Source organism: Oncorhynchus masou, chromosome 29 (assembly GCF_036934945.1).
Source record: "Oncorhynchus masou masou isolate Uvic2021 chromosome 29, UVic_Omas_1.1, whole genome shotgun sequence".
NCBI lineage: Eukaryota > Metazoa > Chordata > Actinopteri > Salmoniformes > Salmonidae > Oncorhynchus > Oncorhynchus masou.
The window spans coordinates 76,480,748-76,508,266 of NC_088240.1; the positions used below are offsets into that span (position 1 = coordinate 76,480,748).

Sequence of the window (27,519 nt, forward strand, 5' to 3'; positions counted from 1 at the left end):
TGTGTATCTATGTAAGTATGTAAGTATGTAAGTATGTATGTATGTATGTATGTATGTATGTATGTATGTATGTATGTATGTATGTATGTATGTATGTATATATTATGTTTTATTATGTATTATTGTTATTGCTCTAGGGATACAATTATTGTTTGGATAACCTTATTTACAATTATGTATTGATTTAGAATCTTTTTTTTTATCTGTTACGCTCGTTGATGGAAGGATTGGACCAAGGTGCAGCATGGTAGACGTACATCTTCATTTTATTCAATGAACACTGAAAATGCAACAAATACAAACAAAACGTAAAGTTTAGTAGGGCTAAACAGCACAGTACCAAAACCAGATCCCACAAACTACAGGTGGGAAGAAGCTGTATGATCCCCAATCAGAGACAACGATAGACAGCTACCTCTGATTGGGAACCATACCCGTCTAACAACGAAATAGAAAACAGAGATTACCCACCCTAGCCACACCCTGACCTAACCAAATGGAGAATTAAAAGGATCTCTAAGGTCAGGGCGTGACATACTCTTTATGCGATGCACACTGCAGAGAACACAGGAAGAAAAATTATCAGTGAACTATTACAGTGTTTATGTGTCAATTAATGGGTTACCAACTGGCAATTTGACACGAAAATCTAATTTCATTCATTCATTCACTGTCCACTGAAGTGAAGTGTATTGAAATACTTCACAGCTCAAAGTTTGATTTGTTTTATTTGATGTATGCCTATATGAGCCCAGTTTAAATCGACCACAAAATGCTAATTCAAATACAAATTCAACATCAAAATGCTATGCACAATTAAGAGTGATTTGAACTTTAATTCCTATAGCTTTGTAACAGTGTGCTGGATTGAGGTCGAGATTGAGCTATGTGACGTGATGAGAGAGTGGGACAGGAACAAATTAGTTATCCTGTTGAAAAATTTAGACCGAAGATATCTAGTTGAAATATTTTCTGACTTCAGGTTGATTTGCATACTGTATGCATGCGAGGGGCATCTGTCTGTTTAAGACTTTCCCTCATCACTGCCTAACTGTGTATTTAAATACAGTATGTACATTTAAAGATCAGCAGGAGGAAAGACCACCTCACGAATCTGATTCCCAGACCCCGGAAGCCAGCAAGAAGAGAGAGAAGGAGGGGGTGGGGGTTGTGGTCCCAATGTACTGACTGAGCCACCAAATATGGGCCAAAAACACACAGCCTGTGATTTCAACAGGTTTACATGGAAACGTTGAGGTTTTGAAGAGAGTAGTGGGTGAGGGGGTTGATAGATGAGATAAAAATATTAAAAGATGTGTCCAACACAGAGAGATTCACTGCTGTCTGAACCAGGGGGAAATATGGTCGCTACAAGAACACAAACAACTCTTGGGGCTTGACCCACACATGTTCATCTATCCATCTATCCATCTATACATCCATCCTTCCATCTACAGTTGAAGTCAGAAGTTTAATACACCTTAGCCAAATACATTTAAACTCTTTTTTTTCGCAATTCCTGACATTTAATCCTAGTACAAATTCCCTGTGAAATGTCAGAATAATAGTAGAGAGAATTATTTATTTCAGCTTTTATTTCTTTCAATACATTTCCAGTGGGTCAGAAGTTAACATACACTCAATTAGTATTTGGTAGCATTGCCTTTAAATTGTTTAACTCGGGTCAAACGTTTCGGGTAGCCTTCCACAAGCTTCCCTCAATAAGAATTTTGGTCCATTCCTCCTGACAGAGCTGGTGTAACTGAGTCAGGTTTGTAGGCCTCCTTGCTCGCACACACTTTTTCAGTTCTGCCCACAAATCTTCTATAGGATTGAGGTCAGGGCTTTGTGATGGCCACTCCAATACCTTGACTTTGTTGTCCTTAAGCCATTTTGCCACAACTTTGGAAGTATGCTTGGGGTCATTGTCCATTTGGAAGACCCATTTGCAACCAAGCTTCAACTTCCTGACTGATGTCTTGAGATGTTGCTTCAATATATCCGCATAATTTTCCATACTCATGATGCCATCTATTTTGTGAAGTGCACCAGTCCCTCCTGCAGCAAAGCACCCCCACAACATGATGCTGCCATTGGGACACGTTTGGGATGGTGTTCTTCGGCTTGCTTTACTGTGGATATAGATACTTTTGTACCTGTTTCCTCCAGCCTCTTCACAAGGTCCTTTGCTGTTGTTCTGGGATTGATTTGCATTTGTCGCACCAAACTATGTTCATCTCTAGAAGATGAGCGGTATGATGGCCGCGTGGTCCCATGGTGTTTATACTTGCGTACTATTGTTTGTACAGATGAACGCGGTACCTTCAGGCATTTGGAAATTGCTCCCAAGGATGAACCAGACTTGTGGAGATTTTCCCCTGATGTCACGCAAAGAGGCACTGAGTTTGAAGGTAGGCCTCGAAATACATCCACAGGTACACCTCCAATTGACTCAAATGATGTCAATTTGCCTCACAGAAGCTTCTAAAGCCATGACATCATTTTCAGGAATTTTCCAAACTGTTTAAAAGTACAGTTAACTTAGTGTATGTAAACTTCTGACTCACTGAAATTGTGATACAGTGAATTAAAAGTTAAATAATCTGTCTGTTAACAATTGATGGAAAAATTACTTGTGTCATGCACAAAGTAGATGTCCTAACTAACTTGCCAAAACTATAGTTTGTTAACAAGAAATGTGTGAAGTGGTTTAAAAACAAGTTTAAATGAATCCAACCTAAGTGTATGTAAACTTCCAATTTCAACTATCTATCTAACTATCCATCCATCCATCCATCCATCCATCCACCCATCCGTCTAATGTCTGCCTAACGTCTGTCTGTCTGTCTGTCTGAAACTATAGAGCAGTGTAGGTGGTATGATGGGAACCTGATGCTATAAACTAAAATACTGTCCCTAAGCTTCAGAATAGCCCTGTATGACTGAGGCAGAGAGCGAGAAAGAGAGAGACGTAAAGAGAGATGGAAGTCACTATCATCATCATCATGTATTCTCCATCAAAACAAAGCCAACCACCATTCAATGACTTGCATTACTGGAACCGGCCCTGTCCTCCCATGTATGCTGGTGAGCTGGTAACTTTCAGCAGTGAGAACTGCATGTTGATCAATGTGGAAGGATACAGTGGTTAGACTGTGCACACTTTTGGCAACCCTGTACTTCCTGTAAGTTCCACTGAGTAGAAATACATAAATATATAAATACTGTGTATTACAGTACTGCATATTTCTGATGATATGATGCATCTTTTGTAATACATTGTTTTTTATACCACTGTGTACCAGTAAGGTAACTTGAGCAGAGAGAGAGGGGGAGAGAGAGAGAGAGAGAGAGAGAGAGAGAGAGGAGGGGGAAGGGGGAGAGATGAGGGGGAGGGAGAGAGAGAGAGAGAGAGAGAGAGAGAGGGGGGGAGAGATGAGGGGGAGGGAGAGAGAGAGAGAGAGAGAGAGGAGGGGGAGGGGGAGAGATGAGGGGGAGGGAGAGAGAGAGAGAGAGGGAGGGAGGGAAAGAGAGAGAAAGGAGGGGTGGAGGGGGAGAGAGAAAGAGAGAGAAAAAGAGAGAGATATGAGGGGGAGGGAGAGAGAGAGGGGAGGGGGAGAGAGAAAGAGAGAGGGGGAGGGAGAGAGAGAAAGAGAGAGGGGAGGGAGAGAGAGAGAGGGGGGAGGGAGAGAGAGAGAGAGAGAGAAAGAGAGAGAGAGAGAGAGAGAGAGAGAGAGGGAGAGAGAAAGAGAATCCGTGGAAGGGAGCATGTAGGTGCGTCAGAGAGACTGACACAAACCGCAACAAAAACCGTCTCGTTGCTCATGTCACATGGCCAGGAGAGGGACTACCTGGTTAGGCACCTCCCTCTTCCCACAACTCACACCTACAGGCCTTTATATACCCAGACCCAATTGACAGAAACACACACGACAGCAAGAGATCAAAGAGGGACACAGATACTAAGCTAGTTTTGCAACAACAATCTGTTGATCAAAACTTCAGAACGAAGGAGAAAAGAAGAGACCATGTGGCAGTTTCTCCTTCTCTTGGGAACATCCCTGTTAGTGACAGGTGAGATCTTACAGATGATCTGTAGTCATTGTTTTTTAAATGAAAATGTGTTGCAATTTAAACCGATTTAAAGAAATGTTATAACATGTTTGATGTGTACTTACGGATGGAGGATTGGGTATGTGTGTGTATTCATACAGTATGTGTATTTGTTCAGGGGGTCGGTGTCAGTGTCTGTCTGAGTATACTGAGATGTTCGCAGAGGCAGGGTCCCAGGCAGTGTTACCCTGCGTGTGTCGCTCTCCCTCCGCCTCTGCAGCCGTCGTCCTCTGGAGCAAGGAGCTTGAGGGGTGCGACTGCCTTTCTCTCGGTCCATGTCTTTCATGCTCTCCTTCTCCCCATCCATCTCTCTCATCCTCTCTGTCTACCTCTGTGACTCCAATATCCTCAAAGATTCCCTTTTTATCTTTCTCTATCCTGGTCTTTCTTTCTCTTGTTCCCTTAATACATTTTTCTGTATTGAAAGTGTTCTATAGGAGAGCATAGCAATGCATTGCTATTGATCTGTATGTCTGTACAATACAAGTGTCATGTTTGAAACGTAGCATCTCTTCCTCTCTCTCAGGACAGTATGGAGAAAGGGAAAGAGTGGACTGGAGCACTGGGGAATAGGAGCTGCCCAGCGTGTTCGATGCCCCCATTCAGAGGTTGGAGCTGGTGACTACAGCCTGTACATAAAGGAGGTGAGGCAGGAGGACAGAGGGAATTACACCTGCATGGTGCAGGACGACGAGAAAATCCTCTCTAAGAGGATCCTCCTCAGGGTCATCAAAGGTAAGGAGCTAAAATAGACAGTAACTTATATGAAATACCGTGTGGAAAATTAAATGAACTTTCAGTGATATTTAGTCATTTTAAAGTGATATTTGCATAATTTTAAAGTGATATTTACATGCTGTAATAACAAGGTATAACTATATTTATCTGCTGTTTATCATACAGTCACACATATCATAAACCTGTGAATATGATTAACATCTCATTGCTCTTACTTACCCATGTCTTTCTTTCACAGTATCCATCTCCCCACCTGCTCCAGTGGAGGGCAACAAAATGACAATCACTTGCAGTGTCACTCCATGGCCACAGGAGGCGACAGTGAGCTGGATGCTCAACGAGAAGAGAGTTTACCCTGACAGTGCAGATTATGTCCTTTCAAAGAACCAGGCGAGTGTTTTGGAGAGCAAGGCATCTGCAGGCATGATGGGTAACTGGAGCTGTGTAGTGCATGAAGGGAGGAAACAAGGGAAGGCCACCACGGCCCTGACAGTGAGAGGTGAGGGCTCAGACACGGTGATGTCATGTTTGGAAGGAATAAAACATTCAAATGCAGCTGATATATTGAAGACGGTTAATATTAAGTTTTCTGTCTTCCTCCCTTCTCTCCTATCCATCACCTTCCCCCATCTCTTCTCTCGTTCAGGTATCGTTAACCCCTCCAGTGCCAGTGCCAAGGTGTATGCTGAGGTGGGGTCTGCTGTCACCCTCCCCTGTGTGTTCTCCACTGGACTCATCCCATCAGACACAGCCTGGGAGAGACTGGACATCTCTGGCTCTGCTCTCCCACTCCCTCCCTCCTTCAACCTGACCTCCCTGCTATCCCTCCCTCCCTGGGACAGGTCTGTGGGTGTGGGGCAAGTGGGGCAGGGGGACGGGGGCAGGTACAGGTGTTCAGGGACAGTGGAGGGGCGCCGGGTGACCAAGGAGATGCAGTTGGTGACTGCCCAAGGTGAGCCAGGCATAAAAAATGGATGATGGTATATTTTGTAGCAGTCTCCTCATTTCAATGCCTAATGTGAGTTGTCCCTTTCTGCAAAATGGCAAGCATTTAAGGTAAATGAGATGTGAAAATGGTGCTTTAGAATTAGCAATCACAATGCTAATGATGATCCTGTGTGTTCTCTCTAATCAGTGCTCAGCAACTCACCATCTACCCAGAAGGCCCCAGTATCACTGACCTGTCATCTCAGCAACGCCAGCGAGGTCACTGAATACGAGTGGGTCCGAGTGACCTATGACCTCAATGGCACCCAATCAGAGAGCTCCGTCCAGAAAGGGAGGGTCCTGGGGATCAACAGAGTGACAGACAGGAACTCTGGCGAATGGGCTTGTCGATTCCACGGGAAAAAGGGAGTTCTAGGGAGCGTGACATACCACATCCATCTGATGAGTAAGTCCTATCTGCCTACTTTGATTCACTGTCTATTTGCATGGATCTAGGTAGATGCAGACACAATTCAAATACAACAAATATCAGCAAGATGTATAACATTTGACATAATTAGACACAGGGGCGGAAGGTAGCCTAGCAGTTAAGAGCATTGTGCCAGTAACCGAAAGGTTGCTCGTTTGAATCCCCAAGCCGACGAGGTGAAAAATCTGTGGATGTGCTCTAATTGCTCCTGTAAGTTGTTCTGGATAAGAGCTTCTGCTAAATTACTCAGATGTAAACTAGAATCTATCCTTGTTCTGTCTTGGTTGATCAGGTGGTCTGATGGGAGATAATGAGACAGGTTCTTCCAGTTATGTTGCCATGGTAGCCGGCCTGGGTTTCTTCCTCTTGGTGCTGCTGTTGGTCTTGGTGCAGATGTACAGGAACTATCGGAGGGTACGTTCAACTACAGCTGTGTGTGTTTTCCTTAAATCCATGTTGACATGGAAAATACATTTTTAAAAGGTTTATGTAATAGTCATTTAATCTCCTCTACAGCGCAAGCTGATCCTGCAGTACCCTGCCCTGGAGACCATTGTTCACACCATTGCCAATGAGAGAGAGGACAGAGAGAGGAACAGAGTGAAAGGAGATGAGATCTCCAAATAGAGGAGTCTCTGCAATATGACATTTGAAATCATTTGACATGTCTACGATCAGTTGGAAGATTGTGGTATTTGTACATATTAATTCAGTGCAGACAATTGTAGCAGTTTCTTTCATATTTTCACCAAAACAAATGTGATTGATCTTTTATTTGAAATGTGACTGATTTGGTATATGTATGCCTTATTTCTCACTACCGGCACCTTAACCACCTATTCGACTTTTGTAATATAATGAATGACTGAGAATAAAATTATCTAAACACTTCATTGGTTTAAATCTCTCTCTTTATTACTATGTATCAGTATGAATCTCCCCAATGGGTCACAATACCAAATATGCAGTTACTCTTATAAATTAACGACTCAAATGAAGTTCAATGAAACATGTATGTACAGTATATAGAGCATTTCACTTAACTGACAAAACATCAAAAAGTACACGTGTATAAGACAGTATAGGCGTCTACAGATGTAGGATATTAATAATGCTGCAGCAACAGGATTTGAACATTTAGTCCATAATGTTGCTTGAGCTGGCCAAAAGTAGGCTACATGAAAAGTGCAATATTGTTAATATAACCATGTGTTAGTGCGGGTTTTCAGGACCATTTACATAAATCACAAAGCTTATCTGCATTTCCAGCGTTGCAGGAAAAACCTCAGCAACAAAAGAGTGATCAAATGAAGATCCTACATCTGTAGCTCTAACAATATTATGCAGGTTGAAGAAAATTATTCTGATGTTCACTCAGACTCATAATCACAAACTCCAAATCACTCACAAACATTCCATGCAACAAACTGAAATTCAACATTTGGTGCCAATCAGCTCACTCAATCAACATCTTGCTGTGGAAAAGTATCACGTTGTTATATGTCTACTCCGGCACAGTGAAAATCTCAAATGACATATTATTGCCCATAAAGTGCAGATAAAGTCTTGGAGAATGAAGGACTCCCAGGAGCCTATACAGAACTACACCTGACTAATCGTCCCGTCCTCATGCGTGCCGATTCGCTGGAAGTCTCTCAAGGTCAAAGTTTGGCTGAGCCCCAACGCAGCCGCTTCCCACCACTCCTCATCAACCCCAACGCCACTGTCCTCTGGGGTCAGCTGATCCAGGACCTCATCGGCTTCAAAGCACCAGCCTGGCCAATCAACGCTGGTGCCATCAGGGAAGGCGGGGCTAGAAGAGAGAGGGGGAAAAAACTTTTACAATGGAGATAAACTTGTTGGATTGCAAATAGCTTAGCCTGTTGTTCACTGGAATGTTTGGCGTGACATTAACAAAGTAGTTGGCTAAAGTGGACACCAATCTGGTGATCAGGTTAGATTGGTTATGATGACGTGGTTGTCATGACATGAAACATGGTTACGGGTGGCATGTCATGGTTATGACAGTAAATGCAACTTCCAAGAATAACGATTTGAACATAGTGATCCTACACTACATGGTAATCAGCCCAGTAGGTAGAGTGATAAAATAACCCAGAATAAAAGTGTTCCACAGTGGCCATCAGCCACCCACACCGAGCTGACTGAGTCATTTCAATAGATGAATCTTCAAACTGATCATGCATACTTTGAAGACCTTTTATTATTTTATTTCCAACTGAGGTTTGATGTAAAACTCACCTGCTCTTCTTCTCCTCCTCCTCCTCATCTCCGTCCACCCTCTCCTCTATCCATCCCTGACTGACACTGGGGGCCAGCCGTCTGACCAGCTCCACCTCTTCCCACTCAGTCTCTCTATCCCCTTCACTGGGCAACTGGGACAGAGTGGTGGAGAAAGACGGAGAAGGAGGAAGAGCCCATGTTCTGAAGGTTGGAGATTTCCCATTTCCCTCTCTTCTCCCTCTGTCCTTTCTTCTCTCCTTGGCCCGGTTCAAAATGCTCTCCAGGGGGGAGGGGTGCAAGTATGGATCCAACCCAGGAGGGGGAGAGTGGGCTATTCGCGCGTTGGAGGGCTTGGCTGAGGTCAGAAGAGAATTATATCCTCCTTGGAAGATGATATCTGGTATGGACGTGCTCCTCTGGGTCTTCAACTTAGGGCTTTTTGGGTGGTTTTCTTTTTCTTCTGGGATGTCTTTAGGCAGCTCTGGCCTAGAGAAAGCGTGGGGCTCTGGGGAGGACTCTCTCTCTGCAGGCATGTCCCAGAACACCCCTCCATTCATCTTCAAGGACCCCAGCTTGAGCACCAGGTGAGAGTCAGAGCTCTGTCCGGAGGAACCTGAGTTGTGTTGGTAGGAACCCCTGAGTTTCTGGTTGCAGTCTGAATCAGAGTTGGAGGAAGAGTTTGTGTGTGGTTCAGACTGGACCATCCCAGAGCTGTCAGATCCACTTTGTGACATCTGAGGGGCAGCAGTCTGCTCTATGTTTATTGGCCTTCTCCTGCGTAACCGTGGTGAATTCAGCTTCCGAGAAAACCTCTGTGATTCCACTAAAGCCTCCTCCTCTCCTGATTGGGTGAGCCACAAGTTCCTCATGGCTTGTTGCTCCACTGACTGGGGGGCAGAATTCCTCCGTGTGGATGTGGCTCGTCCTCCCTGTGAGAGAAATCCTTGGGATTCCATTGGACTAATAGTGATAGAAACCTTTTCATTGTTTTCCCTGTATGGAGAAAGTGGGAAAGTGCTGGATTGATGTTGTGGGTAGTCTATGTCGTGGTCTATGTTAGGATATCCGTCTAGCAACAGGTTGTGCGGCCCGTTGGGTTTGGGTTGAAAGGTTTCTGTTGCCACTCGAGGTAGAGAGTTAGACTGTCTGGAATGGGTCCAGGTCACCCTTCGTTCTTTTATCCCCCTGGACTCAATACCCTCCTCCCATTGGTTGATGTCTCCCATCTCGCTCACCCTTGCCTCTGACATCATAACCTCATCCATGACCGTGCCACCTCCTTGCCCCTTTTTCATTACCCCGACTGCAAATGATTGGTTATGAATGTCACTGAGCTTGCGTGGTTGTCCTGGCAACATTGCATCTTTATAGTGCACTGGTTCCTGAGTTGGTTGTTCCGCCTCTGTTGCTATGGACACAAATGCCCCATTCACTGATTGGATGAGAAGTTCCTCAACAGGTTTCACCTCCAAAGAAAAAGGGATTTGTGCTTCTGATTGGTCAGAAGGCTGATCTACTGACTCCTCAAAGGTCATCTTGGGCTCTGTAGGGGGTGTGGCTTGTTCCTGTAGCTGTAGGTCTCTCTGTTTGGTCTGCAGTCGTCTGCTGGCCTCTGTCTCTCTCAGGCCCTGCAGTGTTTCCTGTCAATGAATGGAAGAAAGAAAGAGGGATAAGAGGAGAGCATCGATATCGCTGTATGTTACACATTATGTACATTGTACATCTAATCATTCATCCATTGATTTAATACCAAAGAGACCAAAAGGTAACTACAATAAATCATGTTATTACCATTTTAGTCAGTATTTTTCTGTCTGTTTACCTGTGCCTTGTGGATGTTGAAGATCCATGTAGAGCAGCTCTCTGGGCTGGAGGTGGAGAAGGTGTAGACATTCGCCGCACAGCCCAGAACACTCACCTCCACCACCACAAACGAACCTGGGTGATAGAGAGGAAGAGAAGGAAAGAGCGAGGGAGAGATAAAGAAATAACTGTCATTTAAAACTCTACAACTGGTCTCTGTAGCAAGAGACAGAGCAACGTTTCATCTTTCCACTTCTAGGATATGTACTGTATGGTCAATGACTGTACTCACAGCCATCTTTGAGTGTGTCACAGCGTGTTCTATCCAGGGCCAGTGGGGGGCGAACTACCTTCAGTCTCTCTGCCTTCTTCTGGCCCTTGGTCACCAGCAGCACGTCAGAGAAGAGCAGGGCTGTCACCTCCAGCTTCACCACATAACAGTCGCAACAAGCCCAAAGAAACATGACATCTATATTTTACATGTTAGTCATTTCGCAGATGCTCGTATCCAGAGCAACTTACAGTTAGTGCATTCATCTTAAGATAGCAAGGTGAGACAACCACATATCACAGTCGTAGTAAATACATTTTTCCTCAGAGTAGTTATCATCAAAGTCCGTGCTAATGAGATGATAATTTTAGGAAGAATCCTCTACATGGAAGTCAATGTTTCACTGGAACAGAATGAGATTCTGTCACTCAACCTACCTTGTGATCCTTCCTTCCTCTGATCTTCAGGGTCTCCTCCAATAGCAGCTTGCGTATGACCCCAGGACCCACCCCTCTGACAGGGCACGTCAAATCAAAACTGCAGAACTCTCTGACATGCTGTGGATGACATCAACATTGACTACTCTCTGTCTGCATCACACATTACAGTATCTATATTGTTTTCTAGGGTTGGTGTAGTTTCCTATCCTGTTCCTAGAATTGTTTTTCTTCTCTCTTTCACCTTGTCGATTTCCTCATTCATCCCCTCCATCACGTCATATCCCTCTATCTTCTGGGCGGAAAGCGAGAGGGCCTGCTCATCATCCTTAAGCCTCAAGTAGTCATTGATGCTGTCCAGAAACCCATTAACACAAGCCAACTGGAGGAGAGAGAGGGATAGGGAGAGATAGATAGATAGATAGAAAGAGAGAGATCGAGAAAAAAAGAGAATGAGTGAGAGAGAGAGAGTGAGAGAGAGAGAAACAGAGCGAAGGAGAGTGTGTGTGTGTGTGTGTGTGTGTGTGTGTGTGTGTGTGTGTGTGTGTGTGTGTGTGTGTGTGTGTGTGTGTGTGTGTGTGTGTGTGTGTGTGTGTGTGTGTGTGTGTGTGTGTGTGTGTGTGTGTGTGTGGGACAGCGAGATTTATTAGTAGTATTACTATTACTAGTAGAGGCCATTAGCGATTAGCTAGTAAGAAAATGGTGCTGGAACGCGCAACTTCCTTTTCTAATGAACATGATCAGCCTCAGGCCTGACAAACTGAATAAAAAGGCCTTGATTGAAAAGGCCAGCTCTTCACTCACCATGCCCCTGAGTGTGTGCTGAGTGTGGGGAGCCTGGGTGGTCTTGAGGACAGCCTTCAACAGCAGGGGGTATTTGGTGATCCTCTGGATGGGTTTGGCCTGCATATCTCCCAGACGCATCCGCTCACACTGGGGGTGTGTCTCCACCCACTATGGACACAGAGGAAAAACATTATTTTGTGTCTTCTAGTCTCTAGACCTTATACCCAAAGTTATGGCCTCGGTAGAACTCATGTAAATACAGTGTTGTTATGGTGTATGAAATATTATTGTTACATGGTACTGGACAAATTCAAAGGCTTGAAAAACTCATAATGGAGATTCTTTGAACAAGCTGTAAAAGTGCTTAGACAGCAAAAAACAGCCCAAAACACGTTCTAATCTTTAAGAAGACAATGTGCAGGCTAGGCTCTGTGTCATTAGGTCAGAGCGTTGGTGTAACAAGTGTTTGGCCTTCAGGATATTACCAATAACAGAAGGCCTGGATATTGTGATCATCAAAACCACTAGAACATGATCAATAACAGAAGAAGTTCTGCGGATGCTATGACTCAATTCACTGATGTTCCAGACTGTGTTACCGTAACGAAGGGTAGTTTGGAGAACCATGTGTGTGACGCAGAGTGACTTTAGGGTGAGAGTGAAAGGGGGTGCATGCAACATGTAAACAAGAAGGGGGCTTGTGCATGAAGTGGTGTGTGTGTGTTTGTTTCCGTCTCCCATTCCATGTACCATAATGCTGCTGTTGGCAAGGACATTCTCACCTTTACTGTTAAGGCAAGTTCTACCAACAAAATACAACCTAGCTCTCTGGTACCCTGCAAACCATGATCCCTTCTGTGTTTTCCACCCTGAGGTAAACGTAAAGGAGTCTGTTGCACATGTTGTAAATGGTTTCTGTTCATACTGAGACATGACCTAGACATGACCGCCTTGTTGACCTGGTGGCTACGGAGGTGAGACAAGTGGAGTCACCAACTGAACACATACACAAACATTCCCTTTGCAGAGGAGCCTGGTTTGATGTTGATGATCATGTGTTTTCTTGTCTGCTGAATAAGCCAGATATTGTTGTTGTGGGGGAGGCCAGAGGGAGGGGCTGATTCTGGAGGTGGGCTGCTCATTGGACTACTACATGGAGCAGTCCTTTTCTGACAAGCTGCTTAAATACCAGCCCCTCGTGTCGCTCCTGAACAGCCTCGTAACAGTGCATGCTTGCTACGGTGATATTGGGTCGTCTCTGCCATGTTCACAGGCTGACAGTACCTGAACTTCAGATAGCAGGCCTACATAAGACAGAGCTGATAGCGAGGTACTGCTCTGTGTCAGCAGTCATGGACAGCCTTTCTGTGTGAAGAAGAAGGTGCTATCTGTTTCCCTGTGTCCAGATATCCTTGTCCTGAGATGTTTATATGAATAATGATTTGTGGATTCAAATAAAGTATAAAAAATGTGTTTGTGTGTGCGTGTGTTTAACTCACCATTAAGTAGGTGTGGAAGTGCAGGTTGGTGTCTGTCAGTTTGCTCGTAATGTCCACTGTGCTCTCCTCCTTACAACAGTAGTGCAGATAGGTGGAGAAACGCTCAGGGAACTACAGACAGAGGGTGGGGATGGGATTAGACAAAGATTGCTGTAAACAAACATGTTTTAAACCCATGACTTGTTTTTCCATTCCTTCCTTTCACCCCCGTTTGACCCTCTTTAATACTTTAATCCCATATATGAACCTGATACTAGATCTGATTGACAGTCAGTACTGTACCTGCAGGCATCCTGCCTCTAACCCCAGGGGGTCAAAGGGCTTCCCTGTCCTGCGGACTTCCTTTAGCATGGGATACATTACTTCCTGCCAGAAGAGCCGGTGGGCGCTGAGGATGGAGGGAAGGTTGGAGAAGAGGCTCTCAGGTGCCACCTGCGGAAGAGAGGGTCAGGAAAAAGAGGGTGATGATACATCTTTCATGATTTTGAACCTACAATCTACCCCACATCTCTAATTTTTTGGAAGTGTCAATGTCATTGTGTTGAAATTTGTGTTTGTCTAAAGTCAATAAAAAGATATGATAGTTGTAGACCTTTTGTGATAAAAAAAGATGAAGAGGGTAATTGTTTGACAAAGCTGCAGTGTCTAGCTGAAGAACTCTGCAGAACTCACTCCCCCACATTCTCAGATAGTTTCCACATTCTCAGCGGAATTATCTAACATTCTGTTATTGAGCTGAATGTTCCATCTGCCCTGGTGTGTTCTGGGTCAGATAGAGCAGATGTTCTCAGTGTGTTAGTATGTCAGCTCAGCAGTATGTTCTGTATGTACAGTATGTTTGTACAGTATGTTGTACTACAGCAGCCGGTTTCAACTAGGCCCAAGGGCCCCCCCTTGAAATGCGTACTGGTTTTAAATTCAACCAAAGGTCAAAGTCATTAATGAAAACACACACACACCTGAACCCAGTCAGATCATGCAAGATCCAGCTCAAAAGCACATGCTTAGTTCATTGCAACACATCTATTTGAGTGGTCAGCCGGGAAACACAGATAGGCCCAAAGACCAGAGAGTGAGTTCTAGAGAAAATGTTCCCTACAGAAAACCCTGTGAATGAGAACCCAGCTCAAATAGACTGACCTCTAAGAGGAATCCATGCTGGTGCAGGTTGGTAAGAGCTGCCATCACCAACTGAGAAACACAATGACACAAATGAACACGGACATGAAAAATGACATTGCAATAAAAGATGCTATACAGATAACAGTAACTATTATCATATTTCTATTATGAATAGTCACTGGTTGTTATGGACACATCACTGAAAGACATTGATACATTTTCAGTAATGAGAGCAGGGTGTCTGTCTGTCTGTCTGCCTTACATCAGTGACAACAGTGAGCTTGTTGATGTAGGTGAGCTCAGTATGGAACAACTCCCACAGCGCCTCCTGTTGGTGCCTCTGGGTCTTACACATCATCTGATCAGAGAGAGAGAGAGAGAGAGAGAGAGAGAGAGAGAGAGAGAGAGAGAGAGAGAGAGAGAGAGAGAGAGAGAGAGAGAGAGAAGAGATATGTTGTAAAAGGTAGGGAGAGAGAGAGGGAAAGAGAGAGTGGGAGAGAGATATGTTGTAAAAGGTAGGGAGAGAGAGATATGTTGTAAAAGGTAGGGAGAGAGAGAGAGAGGGGGTGGGAGAAAGAGATATGTTGTAAAAGGTAGAGAGAGAGAGAGAGATATGTTGTAAAAGGTAGAGAGAGAGAGAGAGAGAGAGAGAGATGTTGTAAAAGGTAGAGAGAGAGAGAGAGATATGTTGTAAAAGGTAGAGAGAGAGAGAGAGAGAGAGAGAGAGATATGTTGTAAAAGGTAGAGAGAGAGAGAGAGAGATATGTTGTAAAAGGTAGGGAGAGAGAGAGAGGGGGTGGGAGAAAGAGATATGTTGTAAAAGGTAGAGAGAGAGAGAGAGATATGTTGTAAAAGGTAGAGAGAGAGAGAGAGAGAGATATGTTGTAAAAGGTAGAGAGAGAGAGATATGTTGTACAAGGTAGAGAGAGCGAGAGAGAGAGAGATATGTTGTAAAAGGTAGAGAGAGCAAGAGAGAGAGAGAGATATGTTGTAAAAGGTAGAGAGAGAGAGAGAGAGATATGTTGTAAAAGGTAGAGAGAGAGAGAGAGAGATATGTTGTAAAAGGTAGAGAGAGAGAGAGAGATATGTTGTAAAAGGTAGAGAAAGAGAGAGAGATATGTTGTAAAAGGTAGAGAGAGAGAGAGAGAGAGAGGGAGATATGTTGTAAAAGGTAGAGAGAGAGAGATATGTTGTAAAAGGTAGAGAGAGAGAGAGAGATATGTTGTAAAAGGTAGAGAGAGAGAGAGAGATATGTTGTAAAAGGTAGAGAGAGAGAGAGAGAGAGATATGTTGTAAAAGGTAGAGAGAGAGATATGTTGTAAAAGGTAGAGAGAGAGAGATATGTTGTAAAAGGTAGAGAGAGAGAGATATGTTGTAAAAGGTAGAGAGAGCGAGAGAGAGAGAGAGATATGTTGTAAAAGGTAGAGAGAGAGAGAGAGAGAGAGAGAGATGTTGTAAAAGGTAGAGAGAGAGAGAGAGAGAGATATGTTGTAAAAGGTAGAGAGAGAGAGAGAGAGAGAGATATGTTGTAAAAGGTAGAGAGAGAGAGAGAGAGAGATATGTTGTAAAAGGTAGAGAGAGAGAGAGAGATATGTTGTAAAATGTAGAGAGAGAGAGAGAGAGATGTTGTAAAAGGTAGAGAGAGAGAGAGAGAGATGTTGTAAAAGGTAGAGAGAGAGAGGGAGATATGTTGTAAAAGGTAGAGAGAGAGAGAGAGATATGTTGTAAAAGGTAGAGAGAGAGAGAGAGAGATATGTTGTAAAAGGTAGAGAGAGAGAGAGAGAGATATGTTGTAAAAGGTAGAGAGAGAGAGAGAGAGATATGTTGTAAAAGGTAGAGAGAGAGAGAGAGATGTTGTAAAAGGTAGAGAGAGAGAGAGATATGTTGTAAAAGGTAGAGAGAGAGATATGTTGTAAAAGGTAGAGAGAGCGAGAGAGAGAGAGAGAGATATGTTGTAAAAGGTAGAGAGAGAGAGATATGTTGTAAAAGGTAGAGAGAGAGAGAGAGAGAGAGAGAGAGAGAGAGAGAGATGTTGTAAAAGGTAGAGAGAGAGAGAGATATGTTGTAAAAGGTAGGGAGAGAGAGAGAGGGGGTGGGAGACATAGATATGTTGTAAAAGGTAGGGAGAGAGAGAGGGGTGGGAGAAAGAGATATGTTGTAAAATGTAGAGAGAGAGAGAGAGAGAGAGATATGTTGTAAAAGGTAGGGAGAGAGAGAGGGGGTGGGAGAAATAGATATGTTGTAAAAGGTAGGGAGAGAGAGAGGGGGGGTGGGAGAAAGAGATATGTTGTAAAAGGTAGGGAGAGAGAGAGAGATATATGTTGTAAAAGGTAGGGAGAGAGATATATGTTGTAAAAGGTAGGGAGAGAGAGGGGGTGGGAGAGAGAGATATGTTGTAAAAGGTAGAGAGAGAGAGAGAGAGAGAGAGAGAGAGAGAGAGCGAGAGATGTAAAAGGTAGGGAGAGAGAGGGGGGTGGGAGAAATAGATATGTTGTAAAAGGTAGGGAGAGAGAGAGAGAGGGGGTGGGAGAAATAGATATGTTGTAAAAGGTAGGGAGAGAGTGGGAGAAAGAGATATGTTGTAAAAGGTAGGGAGAGAGAGAGAGAGGGGGTGGGAGAAAGAGATATGTTGTAAAAGATAGGGAGAGAGAGAGAGAGAGGGGGTGGGAGAAAGAGATATGTTGTAAAAGGTAGAGAGAGAGAGGGGGGGTGGGAGAGAGAGATATGTTGTAAAAGGTAGGGAGAGAGAGGGGGGGTGGGAGAGAGAGATATGTTGTAAAAGGTAGAGAGAGAGAGAGAGAGAGGGGGGGTGGGAGAAATAGAAATGTTGTAAAAGATAGGGAGAGAGAGAGAGGGGGTGGGAGAAAGAGATATGTTGTAAAAGGTAGGGAGAGAGAGGGGGGGTGGGAGAGAGAGATATGTTGTAAAAGGTAGAGAGAGAGAGAGAGAGAGGGGGGGTGGGAGAAAGAGATATGTTGTAAAAGGTAGGGAGAGAGAGAGAGGGGGTGGGAGAGAGAGATATGTTGTAAAAGGTAGGGAGGGATCATTCATTCAGTTGCTTGCGAAAGTATTCACCCCCTTGGCATTTTTCCTATTTTGTTGCCTTACAACCTGGAATTAAAATAGATTTTGGGGGGGGTTGTATCATTTGATTTACAGAACATGCCTACCACTTTGAAGTTGCAAAATATTTTTTATTGTGAAACAAACAAGAAATCAGACCAAAAAACTGAAAACTTCAGTGTGCATAACTATTCACCCCCCTCCCCCCAAGTCAACACTTCATAGAGCCACCTTTTGCAGCAATTACAGCTTCAAATCTCCTGGGGTATGTCTCTATAAGCTTGGCACATCTAGCCACTAGGATTTTTGTCCATCCTTCAAGGAAAAACTGCTCCAGCTCCTTCAAGTTGGATGGGTTCCGCTGATGTACAGCAATCTTTAAGTCATACCAGAGATTCTCAATTGGATTGCGGTCTGGGCTTTGACTAGGCCATTCCAAGAGATTTAAATGTTTCCCCTTAAACCACCCAAGTGTTGCTTTAGCAGTATGCTTAGGGTCATTGTCCTGCTGGAAGGTGAACCTCTGTCCCAGTCTCAAATCCCTGGAAGACTGAAACAGGTTTCCCTCAAGAATTTCCCTTTAGTACCATCCATCATTCCTTCAATTATGACCAGTTTCCCAGTCCTTGCCGATGAAAACATCCCCACAGCATGATGCTGCCACCACCATGCTTCACGGTGGGGATGGTGTTCTCAGGAGATGAGAGGTGTTGGGTTTGCCCCAGACATTGCGTTTTCCTTGATGGCCAACAACCTCAATTTTAGTCTCATCTGACCAGAGTACCTTCTCCCATAGGTTTGTGCGTTTCCCAAATGCCTTTTGGCGAACACCAAACATCTTTGCTTATTTTTTTCTGGCAACTTTTCCACAAAGCCCAGTTCTGTGGAGTATACGGCTTAAATTGGTCCTATGGACAGATACTCCAATCTCCGCTGTGGAGCTTTGCAGCACCTTTAGTGTTATCTTTGGTGTCTTTGTTGCCTCTCTGTTTAATGCTCTCCTTGCCTGGTCCGTCAGTTTTGGTGGGCGGCCCTCACTTGTCAGGTTTGTTGTGGTGCCATATTCTTTCCATTTTTTTTATAATGGATTTAACGGTGCTCCGTGGGGTGTTCAAAGTTTCTGATATTTTTTTATAACCCAACCCTGATCTGTACTTCTCCACAACCTTGTCCCTGGCCTGTTTGGAGAGCTCCTTGGTCTTCATAGTGCTCTTGGCTTGGTGGTGCCGCTTGCTTGGTGATGCCGCTTGCTTGGTGATGCCCCTTGCTTGGTGGTGTTGCAAAATCTGGGGCCTTTCAGAACAGGTGTATATATACTGAGATCATGTGACAGACCATGTGACACTTAAATAAAGTCCACCTGTGTGCAATCTAACAAATGATGTGACTTCTGAAGGTAATTGTTTGCACCAGGTCTTATTTAGGGGCTTCAAAGCGAAGGGGGTGAATACATACGAATGCACCACTTTTCCGGGTTTAAAAAAATAATAATTTCAACAAAAAAAAAATTCATTTCACTTCACCATTTTGAACTATTTTGTGTATGTCCATTACATGAAATCCAAATAAAAATCTATTTAAATTGCAGGTGGTAATGTAACAAAATAGGACAAATTCCAAGGGGGGTGAATACTTTGCGAGGCACTGTATTAACTAGATAATATGCCTATCATGACTTGCATTGATCAGTAGGTAAATCTGGTTACCGAGTGATTGTGTACTATATCAGTCCAGTTGTTCTCCAGTGCGGCTTCTGTCCCCTCCCCCCCCAAGCTCCAGTTCAGACACACTGGTACTGGGAACGCCTCCAGAGTCCGCTTCAGAGCATCCAACTGCCCTGCGCCCTGACAGAGAGAAAGAGAGAGAGCGGGTGTGTGAAAGAGGGAGATATATATATATATATATATACAGTTGAAGTTGGAAGTTTACATACACTTAGGCTGGAGTCAGTAAAACTTGATTTTCTACCACTTCGCAAATTTCTTGTTAACAAACTATAGTTTTGACAAGTTAGTTAGGACATCTACTTTGTGCATGACACAAGTCATTTTTCCAACATTTGTTAACAGACAGATTATTTCACTGTATCACAATTCCAGTGGGTCACAAGTTTACATACACTAAGTTGCCTTTAAACAGCTTGGGAAATTCCTGAAAATGATGTCATGGCTTTAGAAGTTTCTGATAGGCTAATTGACATAATTTGAGTCAATTGGAGGTGTACCTGTGGATGTTTTTCAAAGTCAACCTTCAAACTCAGTGCCTCTTTGCTTGACATCATGGGAAAATCAAAAGAAATCAGTCAAGACCTCAGAAAAAGAAATTGAAGAGTTTGGTTCTTCCTTGGGAGCAATTTTCAAACGCTTGAAGGTACCATGTTCATCTGTAGAAACAATAGTACGCAAGTATAAACACCATGGGACCACGCAGCCGTCATACCGCTCAGGAAGGCGACTTGTTCTGTCTCCTAGAGATGAACATACTTGGTGCAAAAAGTGCAAATAAATCCCAGAACAACAGCAAAGGATCTTGTGAAGATGCTGGAGGAAACATTTACAAAAGTATCTATATCCACAATAAAAACAAGTCCTATATCGACATAACCTGAAAGGCCACACAGCAAGGAAGAAACCACTGCTCCAAAACTGCCATAAAAATGCCAGACTATGGTTGGGAACAAAGTTCCCACAATAAGTTGGGTGAATTTTTGTCCATTCCTCCTGACAGAGCTGGTGTAACTGAGTCAGGCTTGTAGGCCTCCTTGCTCGCACACACTAGTTCAGTTCTGCCCACAAATGTTCTATAGGATTGAGGTCAGGGCTCTGTGATGGCCACTCCAATACCTTGACTTTGTTGTCCTTAAGCCATTTTGACCAACTTTGGAAGTATGCTTGGGGTCATTGTCCATTTGGAAGACCCGTTTGCGACCACGCTTTAACTTCCTGACTGATATCTTGAGATGTTGCTTCAATAAATCCACATAATTTTCCATACTCATGATGCCATCTATTTTGTGAAGTGCACCAGTCCCTCCTGCAGCAAAGCACCCCCACAACATGATGCTGCCACCCCCGTGCTTCATGGTTGGGATGTTGTTCTTCTGTTTGCAAGCCTCCCCCTTTTTCCTACAAACATAACGATGGTCATTATGACTAAACAGTTCTATTTTTGTTTCATCAGACCAGAGGACATTTCTCCAAAAAGTACGATCTCTGTCGCCATGTGCAGTTGCAAACAGTAGTCTGGCTTTTTTATGGTGGTTTTGGAAAAGTGGCTTCTTCCTTGCTGAGCGGCCTTTCAGGTTATGTCGATATAGGACTCGTTTTACTGTGGATATAGATACTTTTGTACCTGTTTCCTCCAGCTTCTTCACAAGGTCCTTTGCTGTTGTTCTGGGATTGATTTGCACTTTAGCACCAAAGTATGTTAATCTCTAGGAGACAGAACGTGTCTCCTTCCTGAGCGGTATGATGGCTGCGTCGTCCCATGGTGTTTATACTTGCGTACTATTGTTTGTACAGATGAATGTGGTACCTTCAGGCGTTTGGAAATTGCTCCCAAGGATGAACAAGACTACAATTTATTTTTCTGAGGTCTTGGCTGATTTATTTTGATTTTCCCATGATATCAAGCAAAGAGGCACTGAGTTTGAAGGTAGGCCTTGAAATACATCCACAAGTACACCTCCAATTGACTCAAATGATGTCAATTAGCCTATCAGAAGCTTCTAAAGCCATGACATCATTTTCAGGAATTCTCCAAGCTGTTTAAACATACGGTCAACTTGGTTTATGTAAACTTGTGACCCACTGGAATTGTGATACAGTGAATTATAAGTGATATAATCTGTCTGTTAACAATTGATGGAAAAATGACTTGTGTCATGCACAAAGTAGATGTCTTAACCGACTTGCCAAAACTATAGTTTTTTAACAAGAAATTTGTGGACTGGTTGAAAAACAAATTTGAATGACTCCAACCTAAGTGTATGTAAACTTCTGACTTCAACTGTATACACACCACCACCGTTATCATCAAATTTAGTTAGAAATGGGCTCATAGCAGATATGCTTGAGTGAACAATTGGAGTGTACATTTGCCAAATTCCTATTTTCAGTAAGTATGTGGACAGTGGCACTGGCTGTGCGTGTCTGTACGTGTGCGTGTCAGGGTGTATTCATGTGTGTAGAGGACAAGTTAAGTGCGTGGGAGGAAAGTACCTCAAGCATGGGGCTCTTGTCAGTCGCTCCCTGGCTGAACAGGACCTGTCTCAGTGCTGCTCGGGGTTTGAAACTTCCAGACGCTCCCTTACTCACCGTGGTATAGTCTGCCACCACTTTCTGCTTCAGCTTCCTCTGAAAATGATGGAGAATATAATGTCAATATACAGTATGTGTTTGTTGTGGTAGCTTGAATATTAGGAAGTACACATAGCCTTCTGGTAGGCTGGGTGAAGTTTCTAGCATTTGGCTTCTGAATGTAGATTAAATGTCATGGGGGCCTCAAATTTAGGGATGATTTCGAACTGATCTTGCATCTACAAACAGAAGCTGAAGTTCATAGCCCTCACATGGTATCCCACAGTATTGAATCTGCGTTTGTCTGCTGACACCCTGTGGTTGGTAGTTGTCTCTGCAGCCAGAGTTATTCCATCTGTCACACCCGCCTCTCTCTCGACCTCCCTCTGTCTCTCTTCCTCTCCTCCATTCCTCCACTGCTCCACCACTTCCCCTGGCTGAGTCACATCACCTCCCCTTCCTTCATTGAAAGAGGTTGTTGCTTTTGAGGAAAGGCTGAAGAGATAAGAGAGCATAAACACAATGTTGGCCTAATGCTTGGGGCCTACAGAGAGAGAGATGGAGGGAGAGACACAGAGGGAGAGATGGAGGGAGAGAAGCAGAGGGAGATATGGAGGGAGAGACAGATAGAGAGATGGAGGGAGAGACAGAGAGAGATGGAGGGAGAGAAGCAGAGGGAGAGCTGGAGGGAGAGAGAGAGATGGAGGGAGAGACACAGAGGGAGAGATGGAGGGAGAGAAGCAGAGGGAGATATGGAGGGAGAGACACAGAGAGAGATGGAGAGAAGCAGAGGGAGAGACACAGAGAGAGAGATGGAGGGAGAGACACAGAGAGAGATGGAGAGAAGCAGAGGGAGAGACACAGAGAGAGAGATGGAGGGAGAGAAGCAGAGGGAGTGATGGAGCGAGAGACAGATAGAGAGATGGAGGGAGAGACAGAGAGAGATGGAGGGAGAGAAGCAGAGGGAGAGCTGGAGGGAGAGAGAGAGATGGAGGGAGAGAAGCAGAGGGAGAGGTGGAGGGAGAGAAGGAGAGGGAAGCAGAGGGAGAGATGGAGGGAGAGAGAGGGAGAGAAAGAAGGAGAGACAGAGAGAGAGATGGATGGAGAGAAGCAGAGGGAGAGATGCAGAGGGAGAGATGGAGAGGGAGAGATGCAGAGGGAGAGATGGAGAGGGAGAGATGCAGAGGGAGAGATGGAGAGGGAGAGATGCAGAGGGAGAGATGGAGAGGGAGAGATGGAGAGGGAGAGATGGAGAGGGAGAGATGGAGAGGGAGAGATGGAGAGGGAGAGATGGAGAGGGAGAGATGCAGAGGGAGAGATGCAGAGGGAGAGATGTAGAGGGAGAGATGAGAGAGAGATGCAGAGTGAGAGATGCAGAGTGAGAGATGCAGAGGGAGAGATGCAGAGGGAGAGATGCAGAGGGAGAGATGCAGAGGGAGAGATGCAGAGGGAGAGATGCAGAGGGCGAGATGCAGAGGGAGAGATGGAGGGAGAGATGCAGAGGGAGAGATACAGAGGGAGAGATGTAGAGGGAGAGATGCAGAGGGAGAGATGGAGGGCGAGATGCAGAGGGAGAGATGCAGAGGGAGAGATGGAGGGAGAGATGGAGGGAGAGATGGAGGGCGAGATGCAGAGGGAGAGATGGAGAGGGAGAGATGCAGAGGGAGAGATGGAGAGATGCAGAGGGAGAGATGTAGAGAGAGAGATGCAGAGAGAGATGCAGAGGGAGAGATGGAGGGAGAGATGCAGAGGGAGAGATGGAGAGGGAGAGATGCAGAGGGCGAGATGCAGAGGGAGGGATGCAGAGGGAGGGATGGAGGGAGAGATGTAGAGGGAGAGATGAGGGAGAGATGCAGAGGGAGAGATGCTGAGGGTGAGATGCAGAGGGAGAGATGGAGAGGGAGAGATGCAGAGGGCGAGATGCAGAGGGAGGGATGCAGAGGGAGGGATGGAGGGAGAGATGTAGAGGGAGAGATGAGGGAGAGATGCAGAGGGAGAGATGCAGAGGGAGAGATGCAGAGGGAGAGATGCTGAGGGTGAGATGGAGGGTGAGATGCAGAGGGAGAGATGTAGAGAGAGAGATGCAGAGAGAGATGCAGAGGGAGAGATGGAGGGCGAGATGCAGAGGGAGGGATGCAGAGGGAGGGATGGAGGGAGAGATGCAGAGGGAGAGATGGAGGGCGAGATGCAGAGGGAGAGATGTAGAGGGAGAGATGAGGGAGAGATGCAGAGGGAGAGATGCAGAGGGAGAGATGCAGAGAGAGATGCAGAGGAAGAGATGGAGGGAGAGATGCAGAGGGAGAGATGGAGGGAGGGATGGAGGGAGAGATGTAGAGGGAGAGATGAGGGAGAGATGCAGAGGGAGAGATGCAGAGGGAGAGATGCAGAGAGAGATGCAGAGGGAGAGATGGAGGGAGAGATGCAGAGGGAGAGATGCAGATGGAGAGATGCAGAGGGAGAGATGCTGAGGGTGAGATGGAGGGTGAGATGCAGAGGGAGAGATGTAGAGAGAGAGATGCAGAGAGAGATGCATAGGGAGAGATGGAGGGAGAGATGCAGAGGGAGAGATGCAGAGGGAGAGATGCAGAGAGAGATGCAGAGGGAGAGATGGAGGGAGAGATGCAGAGGGAGAGATGGAGGGAGGGATGGAGGGAGAGATGTAGAGGGAGAGATGAGGGAGAGATGCAGAGGGAGAGATGCAGAGGGAGAGATGCAGAGAGAGATGCAGAGGGAGAGATGGAGGGAGAGATGCAGAGGGAGAGATGCAGATGGAGAGATGCAGAGGGAGAGATGCTGAGGGTGAGATGGAGGGTGAGATGCAGAGGGAGAGATGTAGAGAGAGAGATGCAGAGAGAGATGCAGAGGGAGAGATGGAGGGAGAGATGCAGAGGGAGAGATGGAGGGTGAGATGCAGAGGGAGAGATGGAGGGTGAGATGCAGAGGGAGAGATGTAGAGGGAGAGATGGAGGGAGAGATGCAGAGAGAGATGCAGAGGGAGAGATGGAGCGAGGGCGGTAGTAGAAAGGAGACTAGGCAGAGCATGGGATTACTATGTAGTTAATTTAAAAGAGAACGTATCCTTACTGATTGACCTGGTTAATGAAGGTTAGATACTTAAATGAACAAGGAACCAAAAGGGGGAAGTCCAATGAGGGGAAATGAAACTTGAGGAACTAAGACAGAGGAACTTACATTTCTAACAAAACACGCACCCATTTAGCATGAGCACAGTAAATGAAACCAAGACATGGGCTGCAGAATGTAAACCACTACAGGCCATTGAAATGTAGTGACAAGGTATTGTGACCTTACTACCACTTTGTTTCTGCCTCAGTCAAGCTGTTATGATCTTGCCAAAAATCTATAATGATGATGACAATGATTACCTCTATGCAATGATGAATGCATTGTCAGGTACGCAGGCTAGCAGTAAGGGGGACATAACAGAGATGCCAGGAATAGCCTCAGTCTGGCACTGATAGAGTCACAGGGCTCTCAGCTTTAGTTACAGTATGACCAAGGTGAAACCTCAAAAACAACTACACCTTACACAAATTCACACATACCTGACCCTCACCCAAATACACCAACTACAGTATGTCCTCTAAGGGCTTTGGGTTACACAGCAAAAATGTACCTTGAGTTCCCAGCCATACATCAATCACACCAAAGACATCAACCTACAGTAATCTAGAGCAGTGTTTCCCAAACTCAGTCCTGGGGCCCTCCCTGGGTGCATGTTTTGGTTTTTACCTTAGCACTACACAGCTGATTCAAATAACCAACTCATTGTCAGCTGTGGGCAAAAACCAAAATGTGCACCGGGGGGGGGGGGGCAGGACTGAGTTTGGGAAACCCAGATCTAGAGCTTTAAAGCAGTGAGTAATACACACGATACAAGATACACACACACTGCATACTTTCAGAGAGCGTAAATAGTCTCTCTTACACATTCACACACAATCCACGCCACAGTGCCTAACATCAAAACACCTGCTCCATGACATCAGTGATTTAATCAGACACTCATGACAAGATGTCAACCACCAGTTTACATTTACTATATCTCACTAGTAAAAATCCATTAATACTGGTGACTTCAAGTATCATTGAAACACAATCCTCTATTTGTGTTGACACCAGGCCAACACACAGCAGCCATGTTGGTCTGTGTTGGTTCTGAGGGGAACCTCAAATCAACACACATCATAAAACGAACACATTACAACACAGTACAAGTGTACTGATTATTGTACAAAGAAGAAACGTCAGATTGTCAAGGCATTGATTGAGTGTAATAGTGAAAGACACAATGTCCCAGATAGTGCCTTCACAAGTATACTTCTACGGTAATAAAATAAAGTCTAATTAATTACCTGGCTTCGGTTGGATCCATCTTGATTCAGACAGTCATCTTTCGTTTCTGTTGGCTCTGTCTTTCTCTCTTTGATTCGGTCCCTCCCTATCCTGCCTCCTTCCCTCCCTTTCTCTAGCACCCCTGCCCTCTAACTGGCCTGACGAGAAAAACTGGATTCCTAAGATAACAAATCTGCGCTACGGCCTAGTTAATGTGTAGCAGTGGTGTTTGTTATGAGGGTGGCGCTGATTCATTTCTTTTGACTAGATGCTTTGTGTTGTTTCATGTCGATCAGTGATATGGATCATTCTGAGTAGGTAATAGTTCTACAGGAAGTGATCATGTCCTCTAAAACCCTGTGAGGAGTCTCTACCTAGAGAGATGTGAAGAGCACCACCTATAAGGGTTAGAAAACAGAGAGTGAGACACAAAATGGTAGTTGACTGAGGAATGAGGTGATTGAAAAAGAGGATAAATGTAATGACAGGCAGATCGCAGACATGTAAAGAGGACGTGGGAGGAGAAGTGGAAAAGGTTAGAGAGGGGATGTGGCGGCAGGTGAAGAGACAGGGGGGGAGAGAGGGGATGTGGCGACAGGTGAAGAGACAGGGGGGGGTGGGTTTGGCGACAGGTGAAGAGACAGGGGGGGGATGTGGCGACAGGTGAAGAGACAGGGGGGAGAGGGGATGTGGCGGCAGGTGAAGAGACAGGGGGGAGAGAGGGGATGTGGCAACAGGTGAAGAGACAGGGGGGAGAGAGGGGATGTGGCGACAGGTGAAGAGACAGGGGGGGGTGTGGCGACAGGTGAAGAGACAGGGGGGGGATGTGGCGACAGGTGAAGAGACAGGGGGGAGAGAGGGGATGTGGCGACAGGTGAAGAGACAGGGGGAGAGAGGGGATGTGGCGACAGGTAAAGAGACGGGGGAGAGAGGGGATGTGGCGACAGGTGAAGAGACAGGGGGGAGAGAGGGGATGTGGCGACAGGTGAAGAGACAGGGGGAGAGAGGGGTGTGGCGACAGGTGAAGAGACAGGGGGAGAGAGGGGATGTGGCGACAGGTGAAGAGACAGGGGGAGAGAGGGATGTGGCGACAGGTAAAGAGACGGGGGAGAGAGGGGATGTGGCGACAGGTGAAGAGACAGGGGGAGAGAGGGGTGTGGCGACAGGTGAAGAGACAGGGGGAGAGAGGGGATGTGGCGACAGGTGAAGAGACAGGGGGGAGAGGGGGATGTGGCGACAGGTAAAGAGACGGGGGGAGAGAGGGGATGTGGCGACAGGTGAAGAGACAGGGGGAGAGAGGGGATGTGGCGACAGGTGAAGAGACAGGGGGGAGAGAGGGGTGTGGCGACAGGTGAAGAGACAGGGGGAGAGA

The 27,519-nt window shown here is 45.4% G+C and overlaps 2 protein-coding genes across 2 annotated transcripts; one reads left to right on the forward strand and one right to left on the reverse strand.

Moving 5' to 3' along the window:
- The first annotated feature begins 3,939 nt into the window (after positions 1-3,939).
- Positions 3,940-7,159, forward strand: LOC135520589 (uncharacterized). Its single transcript, XM_064946244.1, has 8 exons — positions 3,940-4,074; positions 4,232-4,364; positions 4,640-4,848; positions 5,090-5,350; positions 5,498-5,803; positions 5,987-6,244; positions 6,561-6,682; positions 6,785-7,159. Exons 1-8 carry the CDS (start codon positions 4,029-4,031, stop codon positions 6,893-6,895), a joined length of 1,446 nt encoding a protein of 481 aa, XP_064802316.1. The 5' UTR covers positions 3,940-4,028; the 3' UTR covers positions 6,896-7,159.
- Positions 7,153-26,242, reverse strand: LOC135520588 (uncharacterized). The gene is made up of 15 exons (XM_064946243.1): positions 26,168-26,242; positions 22,064-22,286; positions 21,714-21,848; positions 19,200-19,337; positions 14,693-14,788; positions 14,449-14,499; positions 13,591-13,740; positions 13,309-13,419; positions 11,828-11,977; positions 11,268-11,405; positions 11,024-11,143; positions 10,608-10,740; positions 10,335-10,450; positions 8,531-10,152; positions 7,153-8,081 (listed from the first exon to the last, which is right to left on the reverse strand). The coding sequence occupies exons 1-15, from the start codon at positions 26,185-26,187 to the stop codon at positions 7,871-7,873; spliced, it is 3,414 nt and encodes a 1,137-aa protein (XP_064802315.1). The 5' UTR covers positions 26,188-26,242; the 3' UTR covers positions 7,153-7,870.
- Positions 26,243-27,519: the final 1,277 nt, after the last annotated feature.